This window comes from Anas platyrhynchos, chromosome 7 (assembly GCF_047663525.1).
Source record: "Anas platyrhynchos isolate ZD024472 breed Pekin duck chromosome 7, IASCAAS_PekinDuck_T2T, whole genome shotgun sequence".
NCBI lineage: Eukaryota > Metazoa > Chordata > Aves > Anseriformes > Anatidae > Anas > Anas platyrhynchos.
In genome coordinates this window covers 19,402,419-19,424,888 of record NC_092593.1, presented here as the reverse complement: position 1 = coordinate 19,424,888, position 22,470 = coordinate 19,402,419, and the positions used below count along the sequence as shown (strand labels likewise).

General features: G+C 38.8%; 1 protein-coding gene across 7 annotated transcripts in view; it reads right to left on the bottom strand.

The window, feature by feature from the left end:
- The window catches only part of CSRNP3 (cysteine and serine rich nuclear protein 3), a 102,459-nt gene extending 81,691 nt beyond the window's left edge, over positions 1-20,768 (bottom strand). For 3 of the 7 annotated variants that reach the window (XM_072040887.1, XM_072040888.1, XM_072040889.1), the window contains exon 1: positions 19,987-20,114. In XM_072040887.1, coding sequence (XP_071896988.1) covers positions 19,987-19,999 — 13 coding nt within the window. In that variant the 5' untranslated portion in view covers positions 20,000-20,114. Of the gene's footprint in view, positions 1-4,412; positions 4,810-19,986; positions 20,116-20,149; positions 20,265-20,454; positions 20,599-20,637 lie in introns of those variants that run through there. The other 4 variants (XM_027462031.3, XM_072040886.1, XM_021272053.4 and 1 more) reach the window with 4 other exon arrangements.
- Between the last annotated feature and the right edge of the window lie 1,702 nt (positions 20,769-22,470).

Here is a 22,470-nt window from a genome sequence, read left to right as displayed (position 1 = left end):
TCTGAAATCTTTAGTGCTTAACAACAGAGTTACGTTTGTTTGTTTAAAAAAAAAAAAAAAAATGAACCTCAACTACAAGAAGAACCAACCTAAGCTAGTGAAACAAAAATGTCCTAGAGCATACTTGGAAAAGTAACTCTGAACTATGTTTTCCTCTTTTACCCAAAAAGACATGAGTAAACTCTTCCAGCTTAATGGTTTTTGTATGAATGGGGACATGCATGTGTATGCACAAATTTTACATATCGAAGTAACAAATCCTTCTTACCTTGCTTTTGCAATAATTATTGACAATAATGATGTTACCTATACATGAGAGGATGTCTTAAAAATGTCTGACGTCAGGTGATGAGGGGTTAGAAACATGAGAAATGGATGGGTTGGTATTTTGGGGGGAGAGGAGAGCCTGTCTTCACCTATGTAGTCTGATACCAGCTGTATAGCACGGAACAATTAAATTCTCTCCTTTTTCAGGCATAAACAAATAATGCAGAAAAGAAATGGAGAAAAAACAAAACAAACAAACAAACAACAACAAAAAAAAAACACTAACCTGGCAGAAACTTCAGCTTATCTGTCTACAACTTGCTATTAAAAAGAAAAAAAAAAGGTAGTACTCTCTCCATGTTATCATCCCTGTCTTCCACAAATTCTGCACAGAGACATGCAATGTGTGACAAACTTTCTCATTACAGTTTTCAGAGGATGAGAAGTTCTGCCTCTATACCCAGAAATCAAAGGAATCACGTCAAATTGGCACAACTCAGCTACAGCTGTAAAAACACACTGATGTTACTTCCAGTAACTTATCAGACCTTTGCTTCCTTAAATAATGATCAGATTTACTTATTATCTCCATGGAATTTTATGTTACATACTGTAGGAAAGTGGTCTTTAATTTTACTGTGACTCAGCTTTTCTCACCTTAATACAAAAAAAAAAAAATCTCAACATGAAAGCCTGCTATGATTAATTTTTATTGTTCTTATAGAAAAGTTTTTATAATCCATTTACTAATTTGCCTTATTAATATGTTAATACTCTCTTATAGAATGAAAGATACCAGATCCTTTCCTCTTACTCATTTCAATTAATCAAAACCAAGCACTCAGCTTTCACTTTAAGTAACCTTTGGTACTCGTGTTGTCAGCTAAAAATGGATTTTAGTATTAATTTGCAGAGGATTAATTATTTATCTATGTAACAATACCATGTAATATTTTAATGTTGCCTTTGAGACACTGCAGAACAGGGAAAATGCCTCATTCAATGCTGGAAAATTAATCATTGATTTTGATCTATGCCACAACAAAGCACATATATACTAACTAAATAAAAAAGAGGCACATTTTGCCCACCACGCAGCACTAAGGAAACATCTGTCATTTGTTCTGTTTTCTTGGCACAGTCAGGAAGCCAACCAATGGAAATGAAGAGAGAGAAAAATAAATAGAAGAGTGGCATTTTTCATATCTACTGAATACCAGCTAACAAAAAAAGAAGTTGTAATATATGCAGGGAATCAGTAAGTTAGAAGTGGATAAAAAAAAAATAGTGGAATTAATTCTTTAAAGGATGATATTCTTTACCAGTGCAATTACTTGCTTACAACAAGCGGTTTTTGAGTGATTTAGTCTGGAGCTTTTGTTTAAGACAATTGAATATTTAACTTAAAATAATTTTTATTATTTTTTAGCCGTCTACACATACAGCTGATGAGAAAATCTTCACAAAAGATTTGCAACGTATTTAAACATATATATTTTATTTGCACAAAGGAAATGTACAAAGGCAGGGCTTAAACATGCTTTTCCTGAGTCCACTGAGAGTAAGCCTGTATCCACAAGTACATTGCACAATAAATGCTCACACCCCCACCAGGAACTTTTTTCCAACTTGCTGCCTGCTTTCTAATTCTTCAGCTGTCCTGCCTCCCACTCTCACGCTCGCTTCTCAGTAGGGTCTGCAACCAAAGCTAATGAGTTTATCTCATTTCCACCAAGCTGATGAGTGCTGGCAGCAGCTGATAGGGAATACTGGATAGAAAGTGTAAATCTGTGGTTCAGTAGAATACCTGAATCATTAGGAAACTTTAAAACTAGTAACACACATAGTGGTTTTATCCAGTATCTTTCACATTGTCATTATTAAGTAGATATTTTTAGCCAGCAAAAGCAAAATCCATCAGCAGCAGTGGCGTTTCCAAGGAGACAGAATAATTTAAATACATGTGGAACTAGATCTTTGTTTTCATCAACTCCTCTCTGTTACTGGAGCTGGTTTGAGTAAAATTTCTCGTTTCAGGAAAAAAAAAAAGTGGGGTGAAACATACAAATCTGAGATTTAATTCAATGTTTTCCTTATGGTTTCAGATACATATCAACTGCTTACAAATAATCAAATATCAGGATGCGTCTCATCTATTTTTCACTTATTATTTACCAGTGTGCATATTCCAGTGAATAGCAGATATAAAAACAGTTTCTCAGTTTTTCAGAATAATTTTGTGAATCACTAAGTCTTACTGATTTTTTGTTTAGCAAACTTACATCAGGCTCCATTCTCTGAAGAAATGGCTAGAAGGAAATGAAACAACACCTTATGCTTACAGCTGGTTAGATGTACAAAATGCGGACAAAAGACAGAGTTTCTTCCACTCTTCTTTAGCAATCAGTAAGAGTTTTATTGTCCTTCTCCAGCTAATTTTTAATTAAGTCCCATTTTGAGAAATTTAGGTCTTCTCTAAGTGAATACAAGAAAACCGAATATATGCATTTACTGATTTTAATCTCTCAAATCTAGTAAAACTAAATTCTAATATTTTAGCAGAATCTAGCTTTATGAATATACAGTTATATAATCTCAAACTAAGCTGAAAACTTCTAATCCTTCCCTTTATTTCAATGGGGTATAAATGGACTGTGACAACTAGATAATCCCCTGACTATATTTTCAGTGGGGTAGGAAGATGAACAACTAATTAAAAGCTAGCTGTTCATAAAATAACACTTCCAATTTTTCTATCAATAGATTAATTCAGAATACAGTATTGAAAGACACAGATAAGTCTCACAAAAATTAACAACTGCTAAGGAACAATCGATTATTTAAACAGGAACTTCTTCCACAAAATACTTGATATCAAAAATTGCTTAAAAACTAGGTATTTCTTAGATTATTATAACTAACTTCAATAAATTCCAGGAAAAAAAGGTCACATCAGAAATATACAGTGGTTACTCGAACATCTGCAGCAGCTCCTTTAATATAATAATGAGATTAAATTTAACAAAAAATACAGTTATCTGAATCAACTCCCACCACAGTGCTATCTCCACCAGTAATGTCAAGTAATGTAAATGACTGTTTAAAAAAAAAAAATCTATACATTGGCAACAATATATAATCACAACTCATTTATTTCAATCAAGATTTCTGATTCACACCAGCATAATGGGGTCCTGTACTATAATAGCTATTTGCTACATGTAAAGCATACAGAAATAAGTCATTAGAGTTCACACATTGAAATCTGCACCCCAGGGAGGCAAATACTGGTGTCTCCAAAATTTTCGGTGGAACCAGGACTGTAATTCTATACCCTCAAATAATGTAGCTTGATAAACAATCCTGTTTTCTGTAACAAGTGAGTTATTTGCTATTTGCCATCCTCAATTTCTGTGAGCTTAAAGCTACTGATAACACGTAAAATTGGTAAAATATGTTTCATACAACCTACTTCAACAGTTTATTGAATCTGGTATGTAGCTGCATTAAGAATTACAAGATTTGTCTATCTTGTATGCATAATTTAATTATATGCACTTTTATGACAAAAAAAGTATGACTGAATTATAACCAGATACATTCCTAATAAAGAAATAATACAAAAATCCACAATACAGCCTTCATCCTTTAAGAATTGCTATGAGGAGCCACTCTTTCTGTATGTTCAACACTAAATAAAAATATGCACATTTTTTGAAACAGTTTAAGTCCATTTTCCTACCCAAACTCAAAGAAAACATTTTTAGATTTTCCTGCACTGTTTTACTGCTGGTAGCATACACTGTATTTTCAACAGTATTTCCATCACATGTAAGATTTCTCTTCCTATAGCCTTATGAACAACTTCAGCATCAATGAGATGCAATATCCATACTGTCAAATGAGAGTTATCAGATTGCATTAGGCATGCCTATGATTTCACTGCCTATGGATCTCATCTAAGTTGAAATCTCCTACAAAGGAGAAATAATAAGCTAAGAAACTGCTTCATAGTCATTAATGAGGAACAAACAGTAAGATGCTTGCACATGCTTTTTTTTTTTTTTTTTTTTTTTTTTTTAAGCCAAGAAATACTGTGGCAAGGATCAAGAACAGCTATTAAGGATTTTTTTTTCCTCCCTTACCTGTAAACTGGCTTTCTGTGTTTCAGCTCTATCAATGCAGACTGAAAGGTTTACTCCTCCTTTTTCCATCCATCAGACAGCAGTCATCCAATAACTGAAGTCATCCTGGCATCCTCTGGAACATGCTCTCTCCTCGCCCCCTTATTTCCCGCTCCCAACCCCCATCTGCATGCTAGCAAAATGGGAAAACAGCAAGCAAACAAACAACAAAAAACCCACATCTGAAAAACAGTTTTAATATGCTACTTAGTAATCACTGAGGATGCTCTGTACTGGCAGGTAATGACAAAATTTAAAGACAAGAAAAAAAAAAGTGTACTAATAACCTTCAGCTCCAGTAGTAAATTGCAATTCTCCCCTTCAGCTCCTTTTTCTAAGAAAAACCAAGCAAGCAGCTGTAGGAACAGTTACTGCCTATACACAGTCTTTGACATATTTTTGCACGTCAGCTTTGTACTCAGCTATCCAGATTTGCAGTGAAGAGTGCTGCTGTGCATTTAAGAAATTTTGTGATTATCAAAGTAACAATGGTGCTTTTATACAAAGCAAGACTCTGAAATCTCAATGCAAATTACAATTCAGGGATTGATGACAGTAATTTCCTACTACTCTCCAATGCTGCAAAGGAATACCAATTGTAAAGGCTAAAAATAGCCCTAAGGTACCAAGATATGCAGCATCAGAAGTTCCAAGGCCAAAATAATAAAGGGAGAGGAGAACTCAGATTTCCCGTGGTTTTAATTTCTATCAAATTGTAACTGTACTTCAGCCATTTTAGTATCCCTAAGCATCAGCTAAGCACATTTTCTTCCTGCTTAACACATCATTTATAAAATATCTGAAGGAGAATAATCAGTAGTAACCTTTTCCTTAAAGTTTTACCTATATAAAGCTCTACCTATTTAAGTGGTGTTTATGGCTCTTCATTATTTATTGCAGAGAATATCCCAAGCTGGAAAGGACCCACAAGTATCAAATCCAACTCTAACAGCCAAAATCTACTGCCCAAAGCCAATGCCCTAGGTGAACTTCAACCACACAAAACTTTCTGCCTAAGAACTCAAATGCAGAGAATGAGTGGGCAAACAGTTTTCAATTTGTTTGCCTCAATGATACTGTCTACTTGTAGCCTCTTAAATCATGATGAAAAGATGTTTTCCAAGACAAATTCCAAAGAGAATTTGATTTTTTACATAACCATATCAATCGGGTATCAGCTCAGCTGAAGACATGATCATTAAATTAATGTCACGAGAGCTTAAAACTAAAATCAAAATCAAGAATGAGTCTTCAGTCCCGGCTAATGTAGAGTTTACTGCCACATCAAAGCATTTATACTCCAGGATTTCCCTTTGAAAAGAAAATGTTAAGAAGTAGAAGCTGACAAGTACCTTTCTGTTTACAAATTTCTATCTTCGGCTATGGCTTTCCAATGAAATTAACTGTGAATTCCTTTAAAAGAAGAGCATCTATACTGTTCGCTGAATTATTGATCTTTAACCATAGTAAGGCCAATTTGAACTAGCATACTTCCACTATAAAGTAATAGCTGTTTTAGCTTCTGGAAAAATTATCTGTCACTTTTACCATAATGAACTGCCAGTAGATCCTGTGCGTAACATTCAGATTCTATAAGACACCTACAAGAAAAGTGGGTGGCTTTTTATCCAAATTACATCTATTTAACATAAAATCTCTTCCTCAGTGCCTAGAAAAATGGAAATTCATTCCTGCCTCTGTTCAAAAACTAAAATAACTCTTCGATGACAAATCCAGACAATCAATATGATTTTTTTTAGTGGTTAAGAACTTTCAGGAACACTGAGGGAAGACTAAACAGACGTTTTGCCCTGATGAGAGACTTGGTTGAAGACATCTTCATCCTTACTTTGTTATCTGCAGAAACAAATTTAGAGTTGTGCACTAAGGCTTCACCTCTCAACCAGCCTGGCTGCTGAGGGAGATGCATAGAGTCTGAGAACTGTAATCTCATAACTCGTTTTAATATAAATCTTTTCAACACAGATGCAAGATGCAATGCTGTTTTAGTCCTGAAGCACTATTAGAATAATTAGTCACAGAGAAATGGGCAGTACATATAGACAAGTCAGAATGTCTTGATAGTACCTGCTATGAAATAAACAAGTTAATAACAAACACAACAGAAACTCTAAGATAAAACTCCCAGACTGAAGCAACTATTTAAGACAGGTAATTGGGATTCCTAAATTAAAATGCAAGCAGTCTTCATGAAAAAAAATAAAGAAAGAAAAAAAAATGTTACGTAAATGAATTATGTTTCTAAACACCAGCCTACTTAACAGAGAAAGGTATTTTAAATATGTGAAATGCAACTCTGCCAGTATGTCTGGGCCCTGAGTACAAACCTGTGTCCTGGGGGTTTGGCTAGGCACAAGGCCAAATTATAGCCAGTGCAGCTGGTGGCCTTGAAAGAAGATGCCCAAAGCAGCCTCATTGAGTGGCTGCCCAGATTTTGCCAGGACAATGCTTTTAAAGTGCCTCTTGCCCTTGACCATGCTATGACTGCGCTGCCACACCCAGCCACATGCCCACTTGATCCAGCCCCTGATGCTGAGCATGGACTGGACTTCCCTGGGTGAACGCTCAGTTTCCCCCCAGCTGCCATCCCTGCTGTGTGCTGGGGGATTTGGCCCCTGCCCCGCTGCCACCCTCAGTACCTGCCTGCATGCCCCTTTGAAGCCACCAGCTACGCTGGCCACGCTGGCACAGCACATGAAGCAGGCTGTCCACCTCCAAGCCAGCGCTTTCCAAGTCTTAGCAATGCTACCCGGCTGTGTGGTGCTGTTACTGGACTAGTAGGTCACATATACACAGATGGAGGAAAGGAAAGTGGCCTTTTTGAACTTGTACCCAGTCTCTGCTTGTGACTCAAGTGATTAGTGGGTGGGCTCATAATCCTCCAGCTATTTCACCTTTCTTTTTTTTTTCTTGAATGTCTGTTTTCCCTCTTTGCTTAATACTTCTTAAAATATACCTTGTTTTTTCCTCCAGAACCATTACATTGCACAAAGGAAAGGCTTCAACTGGAAGCAGGCTCCTGAAATAACTTTCTGCACTTCTTTTCCTGCTCATGGCTGTTGCTACTAAAATATTTGCTTCCATTTTCTTTCAGTCTACAAAGATTAAAGCTTCTTTTAGCAATCCCTTTACGCAAGGGTGACATGTTGAAGGATCACCTCCTTCACAGAGGACAAAAAAAAAATCTTCAGAGAAAAAAAATGTAGAAAGTGTATATAAATTGCATTACAGTAATCCCCTCTGCTCTACCATATAATGGTACTAAGAAAATTAAAAGAGATGCTGGTTAAAAAAAAATAATAATAATGATAAAATAAAACCCATGTTCATCTTAATGCTTTAGACAGCCCTGATTGTAAAGGTGAGCTGACACAGCTTAGTGAGTAATTAGAACCTCAAACAAATCTCTTGTATTTCATAACATCCACTGCTAAAACTGAACATGATCCTTCCCAGAATATCTTTCTTCAGCCTCTTTCTCTAGCACAGCTAATTGTTCCACTCCCCTCCCTCAGCAGTCTCTAATAGTAATCCTATTTTCTTTCCCTTTAGACCTTATACCTCTCTTTATAAAAATAAAAAATAAATAAAAAAACACAACTGTTCTATTTTATCTAATAAAATAGATTTATTTTCCTCTCTCTCCTTTACTTTATCCGATATCTGGTCCATAGATGTTTTAGAATCCATACTGATTTGCTTTCTGGAATCACGATGGATTTAAAGATAGTTAAAATTCTTTAAAGCTAAATCAATAGATCTGCATCCAGTCTTCTGCTAGTGGTCTTTACTTCATATTTTGAAGAAACACACAATAGTTAGTGAGATGGGAGCAACAGCTCATCAGTTCCTTACGGTTCACATGCACCTTCACACCAAGACTAGACCACTTTTTCTTCCCGCAACATTGGATAGGATGTGGTGTGTCCTGTCTGTTCTCACATTTAAGATTCTGGGTAGCACATTCTGCAATTTTTTTTAATTTTTTTTTTTCCTGAAATGCAAATATTTGCAAGTGGGACAGAAAGGAAGGGAAAAGATGGCCGGGGAAAAAAGCTACTTGCAGATTTACATGTGTCAAAGAACTCCGAATACCAGTAAGTGATGTCTCTATCTTCACTTGATAATCCACACAGGCACTCATATCATGGGTGACTCCCAGCAGCTCCCCTCAGGTTATGTAACTTTTTGATAGGTCATCGCATTGTCCTTCATTACAGAACTACAGTAATTAGATTCTAAATTGTGAGATCAGCTCGGGCATTCTGCTTAATGAAGACACAGATGGAGGTTGGTATTTGGAAAAAGCTACAGGCAGACATTTGAGACTTACCCATTTTTTCATCAGACTACCAACCAGGGGAATCAGCGGCTTGCCTAAGAAACATAGTGGCTACCGCCTGGCTCAGGAGCAGAAGTTACCACCTCAGATATAAACATGGGAAGCTGTCAAGTTTTCAACAGGATAAAGCTGTCCTGAAAGATTGTCACTACAACATCTGATTACATTCCATATATGTGGTCTAGAAATAAGAGTCTTATTCACCATTCTGCTACCAAGATTCCAGGCACATATGTCATGTTCCATCTATCAGACCTCCTGAAAAGAGAGAGACTTTGTAACCCCTTCTTTCTCAGTGTCCTACATCCTATGTGCCTCTCAGAACATGAAATACAGGCCAAGAGCTCTGCAAACATGCCTTGGAACCTGTGAATATCTGGCACTCACGTGCTGGCTCCATTCTTCCTAAGGCACATGGCTTTTTGCAGTTACAGCATTAAGAAAAAAAAAATCCCACCTCACTCCAGGAAAAATGCATCTGTTGCTATGAGCTGATAAAATGAGAGTAGCAAGGTTAGGAGGAAGGCTCCTGAAAACACTGCATGTGTCTTGCCACACTGGAAGGTGCTGTCATATAATTTGAACAACAGCAAGCTGTTTGCTGAAAGATCGGTCAGCAAATAACAAAGCGCAGCACCTCTAGAGGAAGCTACAAAAGCCTGGCACAGAGCACTATTTAGGCGTCAGAGACAATGTGGCCTAGAAAGACAATCACTCTTAGTACCTGGCTGGGAGATCAGCTGTGGAACTGAAATACAAAATGACCATGAATATGACCAAAAATGACCAACCTGCCTAGAATAACAATGGCTCCCACGGCTAGGAGCCAAGAGTTAAGCCAATGGCCAACACAGTTTGTGAGAGGAAAGAGCCCAACCTCTCAAAAGACTCTTGAAGATGGAGGAGGAAAAAAATAATAATAATACAAAAAGGAGAATTGAGGTTTCTTTCCCACAAATGGTGGGCAAATGCTGTCATTTACACGCCTCAGAAATCTTTCAAGGCATGTCGGATTCCAACAATCCAAGGTTTAAATAGTGACAGGCTCCACACAGAACCTGTGTGAGTCTCTGAACAAACCAGAACTCAAAAATCAGAAGTAGCACCATGCGAAAACGCAGCACGCATACAAGTTATATTGGCTGGAATGCCCTACTGACTGCGTTTACTGAAGCCTGAAGGGATGACTGCTCAGCAGCAGCTGGATAACTGCAGGCGATGCGGAGTGGAAACATGTCACCCTATAGTTCAAGAATCTAAACTCTTTCAAGAAAGAGCGTGATTACTTCATCATAACATTCAGACAATTTTACTTTTTAACAGAACATAGAAGATTGCCATTTCTGAAGCAGCTGTGCCTAACAATATTTGTTTCAGTTTACAACAGTATAAAAAACAAGCCTTTTTTATATAGCATATGAGGATGCTAAGAAGTGGCAATACTAGTCAGTGGACCTGACACTTGACAACATGTTACATGAGGTGGAATTTTCGAAGAGCTGTAAACACTATTCTAAGATGGCGAGGAAAAAAAAGAATACACTGCTTTCTGTACAGCTGTAAAGAGCTATAGTTCCTTTCTCAGTTTTAAGGGTAACAGTATTGCAGACCTCTGTTATAATAAGCAAGTTTTTCTTTAGCCCTTGATAAACAAAACCAAAACAAATTCTCCTTTCCTCATAAAAAAAAAAAAAAAAAAAAAAAAAAAAAAAAAAGATACAGTTCATACAAAAAACACCAGAAACCTCCACGAAAATACTGCCAGGTGGGAACAAATTTCAAGGCAAAATTGAGAAACATATTCAAGGCAGACTAATTTTCACCTCTTCAAGTGCAAGTTGCATAAATTTCAACTCCTCAGACTCCCACCCACTTACCTACATCCATCTGTATTCCTTCAATCAGTTTAAGAGTACAGTCACCTGCCTTCAGTGAACTCAGAAGTGGAATAATAAATGAAACATGGGAGAGAAAAGGTAAGCAAATAAATTCAGCACAAGAGTATATATGATTTCACATTAATTCATCTGTGACTATCTTACAAAGCAGCTTTCTAGCACGGAAATTATTTCCAGTTCCAATTATTTACATACCAACATACTTTATAGTAACAGCCTGAAACATAAGATTTTAAAAACAAGACTCTTATAAACCATAATCTAGATGTCATGACTGAAAGAAAAAATTAAGCAAACTTAACAGAACAAAACAAAAACCAACAACATTTTTTTTTTCCAAAAAAAGTTTGTAGCCATATCAGCTTTGGTAAGAAGTGTAATGCTGGAATGGCAAGGTAAGAAAAGAGATGGGGTACTACCCCTTTTGGACGGGACACAGACAGACTGGCAGCAAAAAGGTAACTAATAGTTAGTTCAGGGAGGGATAGAAACTTTTTTTTTCCCCCTGTGACAAGTTCATTATGAGACCATACTTAGTTACCACCGAGTATCTGAAAAATTAATAAGTGTTCTTTTTCTTTCTGCTTATCTTGCAGGTTATACAAGTTTCTTCTTTTATTTATATTCCATCTTTCTCTACTAACACTCTGACTTGATGAAACCTTTAAGCTGATTTTGAATCAAGCCAGTTCTGACCTTGCTAGCAATTAAGCATATAGATCCCCCCCAAAAAAAAAATAAAAAAATTGCACGTCCCAGGCTGCCTGAAGACTTTCATTCTTTGATATTTATTAAAGTAATTAATAAAAGACCATTTGTACTTTGCAAGTATAAGATTCCCCCTCCACCCCTTCTCTTTTAGAGCCACGGGTGAGGTATTTTATGGAAGAAACTACAACATCAATCTAATCCCTGTATTTCCATCATAGAATCAAAGTTCCAAAGTTTGACTCTCTCCACCCAGCACAGCTTAATGCACGACTCCACAGCTACCCTGTGCTCAGCCTCACAGATTGAACACGTGCCCTTAAAAGCAGCTTTACACTCAGACGCAGTTAATGCTGGGGGACTGGCCATAAATCACTCTACGTACATTACTAGAGAGCTCCTAAGTTTACACCAATATCTTAAGGCCAATCTTCTCTAACAGATTTCAGATCTTCCAGACATCAACACACCAAGCAGTTATCAAAGAGAAGTGATCAAATGATGATTCTCAAGTACACTATATGCGTAAACAGCAAAGTTATTTAAAAACACCGTACACAAATAACTTGATAGATCAGTTGCCCTTTCTGAAATTCAATAGGTGCCTGATTTGTCACAATCCTTGCAAGTTAAAAAGTTCATTATTTACCTTTTTATTGTGTCATAGCTAAGGTGGAGTTCAGAATGTCTGCACTTAGCTTCGCTGATAAACTAAAACGTACTTGGTCTCCAAGTGACGTTTCAGCCACACCAAAGTTTATTCAGCAAACAATCCACCTGCACCTCCACATACAGATCTGCAGAGGAGTTTGGAAGAGGACACTCAGGAGGAAATGGGAGTCTGGTCCCTATTTCCAAAACGTTGTGTACAATACAGAAACGATTGTGTGAACATGAAAGCAAGCCCAGATGTCCCTTTGCTCAGCTGAGTGACCCAGTAATGAGGCTTGAGTGTTACACCCCTTTTTGTCCCTTTTCACCCAGAAGACACACTGCTCAGCATTATCTGCTCCAAATTATGTTACAGCTTGTCATTTATGGCACACTTCTGGAAGATGCAGGTGCAGACTGGAACGCTTTCAGACTGAGGGAAGAACAGTAACCATGTCTCTCACTTTCTTAGGAAGTGCTCTCAACTACAAAAAAACAAGTGCACGCCTATCTTTTGTAACAGAAATGATCCTATTATATCAAGAGTCCACCCACAGAAGAGAGATCAGTGTTGGAGATTCTCAATGTACACAGCTGCCTATACTCTAGAGATCAGAAATTCAGACATACTACTTTGCTAATATTTTCACTTTAGCCATCTAGAAATCCCAGAGAAATGCAGGATGACTGAACTTTACTGTGTTTTTTAGCATAGGAAATAAAGCATTACATTAAGGGTTAAAGCAGTAGAGAACCACCAAATTGATTTCCTGAGTTGCAGATGCCTTTTTAATCACCTCCAGGGCAGCATTGGGCATTGCAAAAATGCTTCCCTAAATCACAAACTTCACAGGCAACACACCAAGAAAACATCATGCTTGGCAATGAGAAGCAGCACAGCGGAAAGAAAGCACTGGGAATAATTTTAACCAAATTGCTCAAGCCATGTCAAATAAGGGAAAATAAAACTTTGTCACTGAGCACAAAAATCTCTTTTCAGACAGATGAACTTCTCAAGAGAGATCCTATAAAAATACCAATGTTGACATTAGAAACAAGCAAACAATCAAAAATCAGCCTTTCCTATGCATTAATTCTTAAGCCTTAGTTAAGGGCAATTTTTAAAACAGTGACAGAGTCTGCTCTATTCCGCATCATTGTGAATTGATAATAATTCTGGTGAAGTTAATGAGCAATTGAAGCTGGAGAATGGGCTTTTGTTCAGTGTCCAGAGACAAAGTCAAGGAATCACATGCAGTGACAAGTCACTCAAACTCTCCTATATTTAGAACTTGTTATATGCATTTATATTCAGTATGTCTGTGTAAGGGAGTATATAGGGAGCAAAACACTATTTTAATCTCTACTAACTAGTGGTACTTTTTATGGACCTCCTTATGCAAGCCAGATCAGAATTTGTCTTAAAATATGGCTAGAAAGGTAGCTGCATCCCCTGATGAAAGATGTAGTGCTTAAAACTCATTATACAATGTAACCAGAGGGCAATCAGTGTGGAAAAAAATAAGGCCTTTATGTCTGACGAATGGACGGATAGAAAGTATCTGACAGTTAAGTGTCGTCCTGTCACTGAATAAACAAAGATGACACCAACAACAGTTCTCTTTTACAGCTGCAACAATAGGGGAAATACTGAAGGTCAGCCATCAGTCACATCAATATTCATGTTCCGCACAGAACACAGAGCAACATAATATCAAGTGTGAGTGAAAAACGTGTGTTTATAAACAAATCAACTTCTGTAAGCTACTAGCACGGGCATTAACAACTTCCTTATGGTACCATGGAGCAATGCTAAAGGCGGCCTTTCCATACATTACATATGAGACAGTAATATGTTAATTTTTTTTTACCATTCACTGTTATGGATTAAAATTTAATAGAATTTGAGTACAAAATGGAAGATACAGGAGAGCCATTTCAAATATTTATCAAATGAGTGACCATTCATGATATTTTAGCCTTGACTGTTTATGATATTTTAGCCTACTAATGCACTGTTCTCACTGAATACTTCAACACACAAAACAGAAATAAAATGTTTTGCAACAAGTTAAAGTTCTAAACAAATGCTGATTGAATATATATGAAATATACATTCTCTAGTCATCTATCACTAGAAGTAGGTTAAAACAAGGCTAAATATTCTGAATTTAAGTCTGTTTAAAAGTCAAATAACCTAATACTGAGATGCATGTAATTTAGGCATTAAAATATATCCTAATGAATGTGATTTTCCATTCTAGTGTCTGTATACAACAAGAGAACAAAACATTTTCTTCCATAACACCAAGCAATTTTAGCTATATTCATGGTATTTCTTCCACCTCAGCTGATATTTACAGACTTAATCTTGTACAAACAGTAAGAAAAACAGTAGTTTTGAAAATAATTGACTGTTTGTTCTACAAACAATGCATAATTATAAAAACTGATTTTCCCTCATCTTATTAGGAATTTTAGTCATACCCAAGATCAGAAACAGAATCATGTAGCATATTTCATCAGTAATATACCAGATACTGGCAAGAAATCTAGATGATGATCAACACATGAACTGCTGAAAGTCTTTAAATTACCTTTATTTAGCACTAAGTATGATTTCTTTTTAGTTAACATTTTTATCAGACAACTCCTAAAAACAAAAAGGATTGAATTAAGGTGTAGTGTGGCTAAGCCACACTACATTCTGAAGACAAAGTAGGAATTTTCTTTAAAATCACTATCCATAAGGGAGATACCATAATGAACCTCTCCATGCAAACACCAGTTCGGTGCAATCATGCACTGACACCTAGTGCATACTCGCAGTTAAGAAATGCTGCTGCTGCTTTTCTAATTGCCCATGCAGGACAAATGGTGCCAATATATTCCTGCTGACAAGGTGTTCCACAGATGGACTATGGTTTCCTTTTTCCACTTAGAGACATACTAGGGTGTGTAGTATTTCATACACGAGCATGAAAGCACACATAGTATAAAAACCATGTATGTCCCCACGCATAAGAGATTACCTCACTTTGTTTTCCACCCACAATGATAGACCGGTGAGTAGCACCCAGCACCCCAACAAAGCCAAACAGACAATGAAGTTCCCAGGGCCAGACCAGGGCTTTGCGCACCTCCTCCTCTACTCAGGGAGGCCAAGGGCTCACATACAGCAAAACTGCTCTGTTTCCATTATGGAGCAGATGGTGATAGAGATGAGCTGAAAAGCCCTTAAACGTGAACAGCACATGCTGAGGAACAGCGGAGGCTGCAACCGCAGGATTTATAGCCCAGAACAACCCAGGGTCAGTGACCGCAGCGTTGTATTGTTGCCTCCTCTGCTGCAGCTCAACAGCAAGGCAGATGCCAGCCACCTGACCCACTCATCCAGCTTTCCACACAACCACCAGCACCGCAGCCTCTCCACATACAGCCGAAGAGATCTGAGATTGCAACTCACAACTCTTTCTATTTTTTAGTTGCATTTAAGGGATTCTTCCTCCCAGATTTTACACGTTTCTCAAGCATAACACCTGAGCCAGCAATTACCTTCTCTTGAATTTTTAGGGAGCACTGGACAAATGGTTCAGTGAAAAACTCTGCCGCCTAGTATTACGCTATCAGAATAAACCGCCAAGCTCGCAAAAATGAGTTTGTTTCCAGAGGTGGTACGCAATACACTACCAGATGCTGTCAGTAACCATAAAGCTTTGCATACCCATGTTCAAATTTTGAATATTCATATCCTGATTTTCTTGAATCCCCAAATGTAAGGATACCCAAAAGCCACGTAAAGCATTCTGAATGACACTGCTGCAGGCTATAAGCTACCACTCAACCTCAGTGCCAAACTGATTCAAGAATTGTTCAAGAGAAGAGCGACGCAGAGATCCAAACTACACGCGCCTACCTTGTTTAATCTATCCACTAGGGGGTCAATAAAGAGGAAAAAAAAAAATCAATCATTTCAGAAATTTTAGGGCAGTTTAGGCTTCATTTGAGAAACCTGATGCTGTCTCACTGTAGTCATGGACGGGTCTGGGTGTGATCCCTGGTTTCTCTCTCACATGTATGCCACTTTTTGATGCAAGCTCAGACACACTCAGGTGACAGCACTAGTGAAAGGTCTTTCACAAAGGGGTGTCTCTCAGCTACCCCAAGAAAAGGAACACTGGAGAAACCGTGGTGCCCCGCCACCTCCATCACCCACACACTGCAGCCAACAGGGCATCTTCAGACCTCAGGACCAGCATTCGGGAAGTGCCAAAGCTCTGATCATGACCTTGATCTTTGCCCTCAGCCTTCATAAACTATTTTGAGCAAAGTCATCAGTATATTCACCTGAAAAGATGAGGGGTAGGCATACACATAAAACATACACAAGATTACCACCACTGTTCACAAATTTTAGTATGTGAACTACGTATATTATTTTAGGATTCTTGTGTTAAAGCATCTAAGTCCATTTTAAAAGTAGCTGTTTTATCAATTCATCTTGGAAACAGTGTCCATCAAGCCAAAGTAGATACTAGTGGAAGCCAATGCAAATCCCGAGCAGCTTTAACTCTCAGTGTTTTCTATGCATATATGATGTTTACAAATGTGGCTTTTTGCTTGTCAGGACTCCACCTGGAGCATATTTTCCAGGCTATAATTACAACAAGCCATTACAAATTTTCTACCATCTCCTATACTATGACAAAAATGAAAATTGGTAACCACATTCCTGTCAAAAAGGAATTCACATTTACATGTAATCATACAAACAAAACATAGATTATTAAAGGGGGGATGGGAGCAGGACACCAGGGAGCCTGATCAGCTCCTTTCATGGATCAAAATTGCTTCTGTAATAAAGAAAATGTGTACCCCCTCAAACCATACACAGTGTTCTGTTTTGCAGATCAAAAATCCTTGTTGCCATGGGAACTGCAAAAAAAGTCAGTCATGACATAGCAAGGCTGTAACAGAAACATGTCTGCTGGGAAATTACCGCTAGTTCTGGTTTTCTTATCAAAAATGCTCGTGTATTTTCAACCTGAAAATAAAATGCTTCCTCAGATCTAACTTCCATACTCTCCCCCACAATTATCTACCAAATTTCCACTAAAAATTGATGATATATATCTATCATTTATACAGAATAAGCTAAGCAAAGTACTGTTTAAAAAGATGTACTATGTACAACATAAGAATAACAGCTTGTACATTTCTTTCCCAGATATACTTGGTACAAAATGTGTACTCCTGATTTACATTGCTCAGTCTATCTGTACACAGGAAAAAGAACAGATCTTTAAAAAAAAAAAAAAAAAAAAAAAAAAAAGCACTTGATGAGAAGCACACACAAGAAAAAGAGTATTGCATAAAACAGATTACATAAAGCAATATTTACAATACAATTGTTTAAAGCAGTATTTCAAGGTTACTTATACATACAGTTTGCTTTTGTACCTGTGTTCTCACCAGGTAACAAAAATTAACGTTTGATTGCTAGAATAGAAAACCATCCCTTTTGAGAATGCTGTTGTCACTTCAAAGCAAAGTGAAAAAATCAGAGTCATGCAATTCCCACTTGAGCACAAACAGCTCCCAGAAGCGTGAATAAAACAACAACAACAACAAAAACGCTGATCAAAGCATCTATGTAATAACATGGAATTCACAATGCAATCAAACATGCCCTTTTCAGCACCCCATTATAATCTTACAGAAATGCTAGACTTATTTTTCTGTCAAGCATGTGTAATGACGTAAAACGTCTTGAGAACACTGCGCAAAAAATATTACATATAAATACTGTTAAAATTATTTTACCTCTGTGCTGGTTTGTAGCACAATGAAGTGGGGAAGAACCCTGGAGAAAACAGTTTTGCAGAACATTATCTGCAGAAATTGCTTTTGTATATAGAAGTAGTCTCACTAAATATACACATAAATTAAATACATCTTTATTTTAACATGGCAATTACTTAAACATCAGATTATAGCAAAATACTTCTAAAAAAAATCTTGTAAACTAAGTGCAAGTGTAATCTGCAGACTGGCTCATGGTTTTGGATAGTTCTGAAGAGCTATTAACTAGGAAATAAATTCTTTTTTTATCTGTTCAAACCACACTTGCTTATCAGGCTGCACATTATACAGAATATAGGACTACCAAAACCACTTAGTTTGATTAACTCTTCATTTCATGCCACACGGAGTGCAGATTTGGGTAGCTATCTGGAAACATAGTCATGCCCCCTCTCCTTCTTGTCTTGGTCTACCTAGCCTGGCACAGAACCATGCAGGTCTCATGAAGTCCTCAGATAAGCCATCAAACTGCTGAGGGCGATCAGAGCAGTGGGAGTCATCTCCAATGGATACTGAGCTCATCCAGGAAAGGCAACAGGTGTTTGTTTTTTTTCATGATAAAGCCATGCAATAAACAGGGTGGTTGAAGGATGGGGTAATACCCGCATCCTTACTACAGTTGGAAAATCTGCAAATATATTTAAACCGAGCTTAAGAAATCAAGTCATTTACAACAACAAAATGAAAGAGTTCAGTGTTTAATACTTGGTATTGCAATATTTATAATGCCGTGTATAATAAATATAATACCATGTGCAATGCAATGCAGAAAATTTATATTCACAATAGCATGGCACTATTCTTTTGATAAATTGGTGAAGCAAGAACAACTGTGGACTAACAAACCAACTAATGTAACTAATCCAACTGATATAATACCACAAAGTATGCTACAGTAACAGTATACTACAGTAACAGTAAACAATTCTAAAAAAGGAAAATAAAACAGGAAAATATTTAATATTCTAGATTTTATTTGTGTATATCAGTCCTTCACTTAAAGCTGTACCTATTTGATGAGTCACTATTTCAGTAATAAGGATGCTCGGCATTTGTCAGATTCATACAGACATTAGGCAGACATCTTCACTGCCAGGGTCATCAACCCTCCCCCTTCATCAATTCATTGTTCCACTAAATTAGTCACTACCAACCACCTGTAAGGACGCCCTTATTTACATTTCACTATTAATAAATAAATAAAAAAAGAAGCCACGGCAAGGTTCAGCCCCATTTACTCTCCTCTCCATCTTGCACAAACAGATCGATGGGTTACATCAGCGCGGTGGTTACAGGGTAACATCTGCCTGTGGCTGGGTGCTGCTACTCCTGCTACTGGATTGCCAGCGTCACAAGCACAAAACCAGGCTGTGTTCAGATCTGTATCCTCTTTACAAGGCTTTTTGCTTTTAAATTACACCATTCTACAATAGCGGACATGTGTTATCACAATACAATTACAATATCCTGCAGCTGTTATTGCTTATTTCCCCCAGCTATTGCTATGCAATCACGAAGGCCGGAAATTATTTAATATTGTCATTAGAAGGACCTGTCAGAATCCAAAATCTAAACAGTTAGGCATAAGACAGCAATAAATTCACAATAACATAAAACTGCAAGCTGTAAACACTCATCGCTGAATCTCATAAATAAGGGCTCCTGTAGCATGCGATGACAGCCGGTATCTGACTGCTTTATGTTCCTGAAAGTGCCTGAGACCAAGCCCACTTCACTCAAATTGCAGACAGATTTCCCTAATGCCAACCCACTTCACAACACACACAGGTGAAAGCTGTGTTTCTCTCAGGGTAGATGGAGTAAATGGATCTGAAGAGCTACACTTAAGATCCCTAGGAACATTTTAAAATAAAGGATGTTTAGTTATGGAGATAAACAGAAACCATCTCTGAAGGTCTCTGTTTTTTAATCTATTTCTATCTTGCGCAAACAATAGCTGCAATTTTTAGTGACTTGTCTTCAACTAGTGAGGTACGCTGCCGAGCTAGCCTGAACCACGCTTCACAGGACAAACACCACAAAGGTAAAATACCGAAACAAATCATCAGCCAGGAGCAGGCGTCCAGGACGAGCAGACCCCTCCTTGCAGCCAGGCTTTAGAGCAGCGTTTCAGAGCCCTCAGCTCTTGGAGCTTGCTGCCCTCCCACAAGAGCAGCGCAGAAGCAGCCCGGGAGCCACCACCTGCGCTCACGTACCTTTCTTCACTCGCCCCAGCGCCTGCCAGAGTAACCACGCGGCAACGCTCCAGCTCCTCGCAGCGTTACGCCTCCCACACGCCTGATTCCAAGGTGCCAGTCTCCAGCCGCCGCACTGACGAGACAAAGGCGGCCAACTCGGACTTCGCAGCCGTGCGGGGCGGCGCTCGGCGCACAGCGGCACGGAGCGGTGCCAGAGCCGCCGGGCACGGCACGGCACGGCACGGCACAGCACGGCACGGCACGGCACCACCCGGCTCGGCTCGGCTCCTCCAGCCCGCTCCCCCCGCCGCGCCTCGCCCCACCTCACGCCGGTGCCAGTGCCGCTGCCGGCCGTTGGGCTCGCGCCGCTTCGCGCCTCCAGCACGCGCCGCCCTGGCAGGGCCGTTGGGCTCGAGACGCCGCTGCCAGAGCCGGGGCCGCCCCCGGACGTGTCGCACGCGCCTCCCCTCAGCCCGGCCCCGCCCGGCTCCCCCGCGCCTCCTCACCTGCCCCGGGCGGCCGCAGGCGGGTGCCGAGGCCCCGCTGCCCGCCCGCCTCAGCGCCGTGCCCGAGCCGGGAGGGCTGAGGAGCGGCGGCGGGGCAGAGGGACCAGCCTCTGGGCAAGGGGGAGCTGGAGCAACAGCACGCCTGCCTGCTCCGAGCGCGCTGCTGGTGCTGGCGCTAGGCTCCTGGTGCGTGCAAGTCACTGCAGGAAGCACGGATCGGTTCTTGAATGGTATCCTCTATACAGACGTGTGTGTATCTGCTTATTTTTCACGGCTCTCCTGCCACAACACCAACGAACCGGTCGTAACGTTGGTGCTTCGGTGATGGGATTTCAGGCTTTCACATTCCTTCCTTTCTTAGACCCTATCCTGAGCACTGAGGTTTTCCTGGCAGAGGGGAAAATCTAATTGCAACACCGCGGCCTAATAGCTCGCTACAGTAGCGCTGCGCCACTGATGTGTGGAATTAAAAATCTCAACAAACCATTAGTGATTGAAAGCTGTAAGAGTCGAGATGAAAGAAGCCGTCCTCCTGCTCCATTCGGGGCAAAGCCCATCCAGAAGTTTTTGCCCTGATCTCGGGTCCACACTCAGGGGTAAGACACGTCACGTACGTGATCAGGCATGTGCAGTTGTCCTGATGTGCCACAGAGATGTACACAAGTTCAGGCTGGGATCACAAGACAAAGGCTCCTTCTTGTGCCCAGAGGAGCAACAAGGTTGAGATTTTGCCTAGTTTTTAATTTGTTCAAGATGGTACTTGAAATTTACAACAGAGAATTTTTATTTATTTATTTATTTTAAATAGCACTCAACTGTGACTGCAACCTAAAAATTTGGCTCCCCTACTTTGTGTTGCACATGCTATTTTTTTTAAGTCCATGTCTTACAGGATCACAGATAACTGCAAGAGTGTAAATGAACTCTTGCTCATTTTAATACAGTGAGAGGATAGCCATATCTTGTAATTAAATATATATACATACATACATATATATGTATGTATGTATATATACACACATTTTACAGAAAACTGCTTTGTTTCTGTATAGGAAGCACAGGAAGCTTTCCTGGGAGAGAAGAAATACTTTGATACATACATCCAGACATCTCATAAGGTTGAGATACAATTAGGAACTTTGCACGACCAGACTGACACAACAAATACTCATATTCCTTCCCCCAAAATGCAATTTTTTTCTCAGTTCCACTGCCACCACACTTGCAATGTGTGTTCTACACCTGTCTTCTGCATTCTCATACCAGCACTTCCACAGGTACATGCACAACACTTAGTGCATATGCCAGCTCCTTTGCAGTGAAAAGCACTGTGTATAAATTCACCACATAAAATTAATATTATTGTATTTTGAAATTGTAATTGCATTCAGCACGCTAAGATTATTTTTTAAGGTATGAATTTGATGCTTTAATAAAAGTTCCAGCAAAGTTTCTGCATGTTTCCACACCCTAATGCCTTAAAGTAAAATAATGAATTATAAATATTTTACAAATTATGTAGATAACAAAATTTTCCTTACAACACACACAAAGCGATTTCTAAAGTAAAATATCATTGAAATTATACATACTGTTCTGTAGCCTTGGTAGCCAGTTTCTTTAACATCTGATTTTCTAGTTGTCTCAGAATACCTGATATGAAAAAGGGTTTTAGGTATCGTGTACATAAATGTTATTCTACTCTATAATAGTTTTTAATAGGATTAATAACCTGATGAGAGTAAATGGAAATCATAGTAAAGATCTTCCTCAAAGCGTACAGCTTCAATATTTGACCTTTCACAATTTTATTATTGAGTTTTAGTCACTATT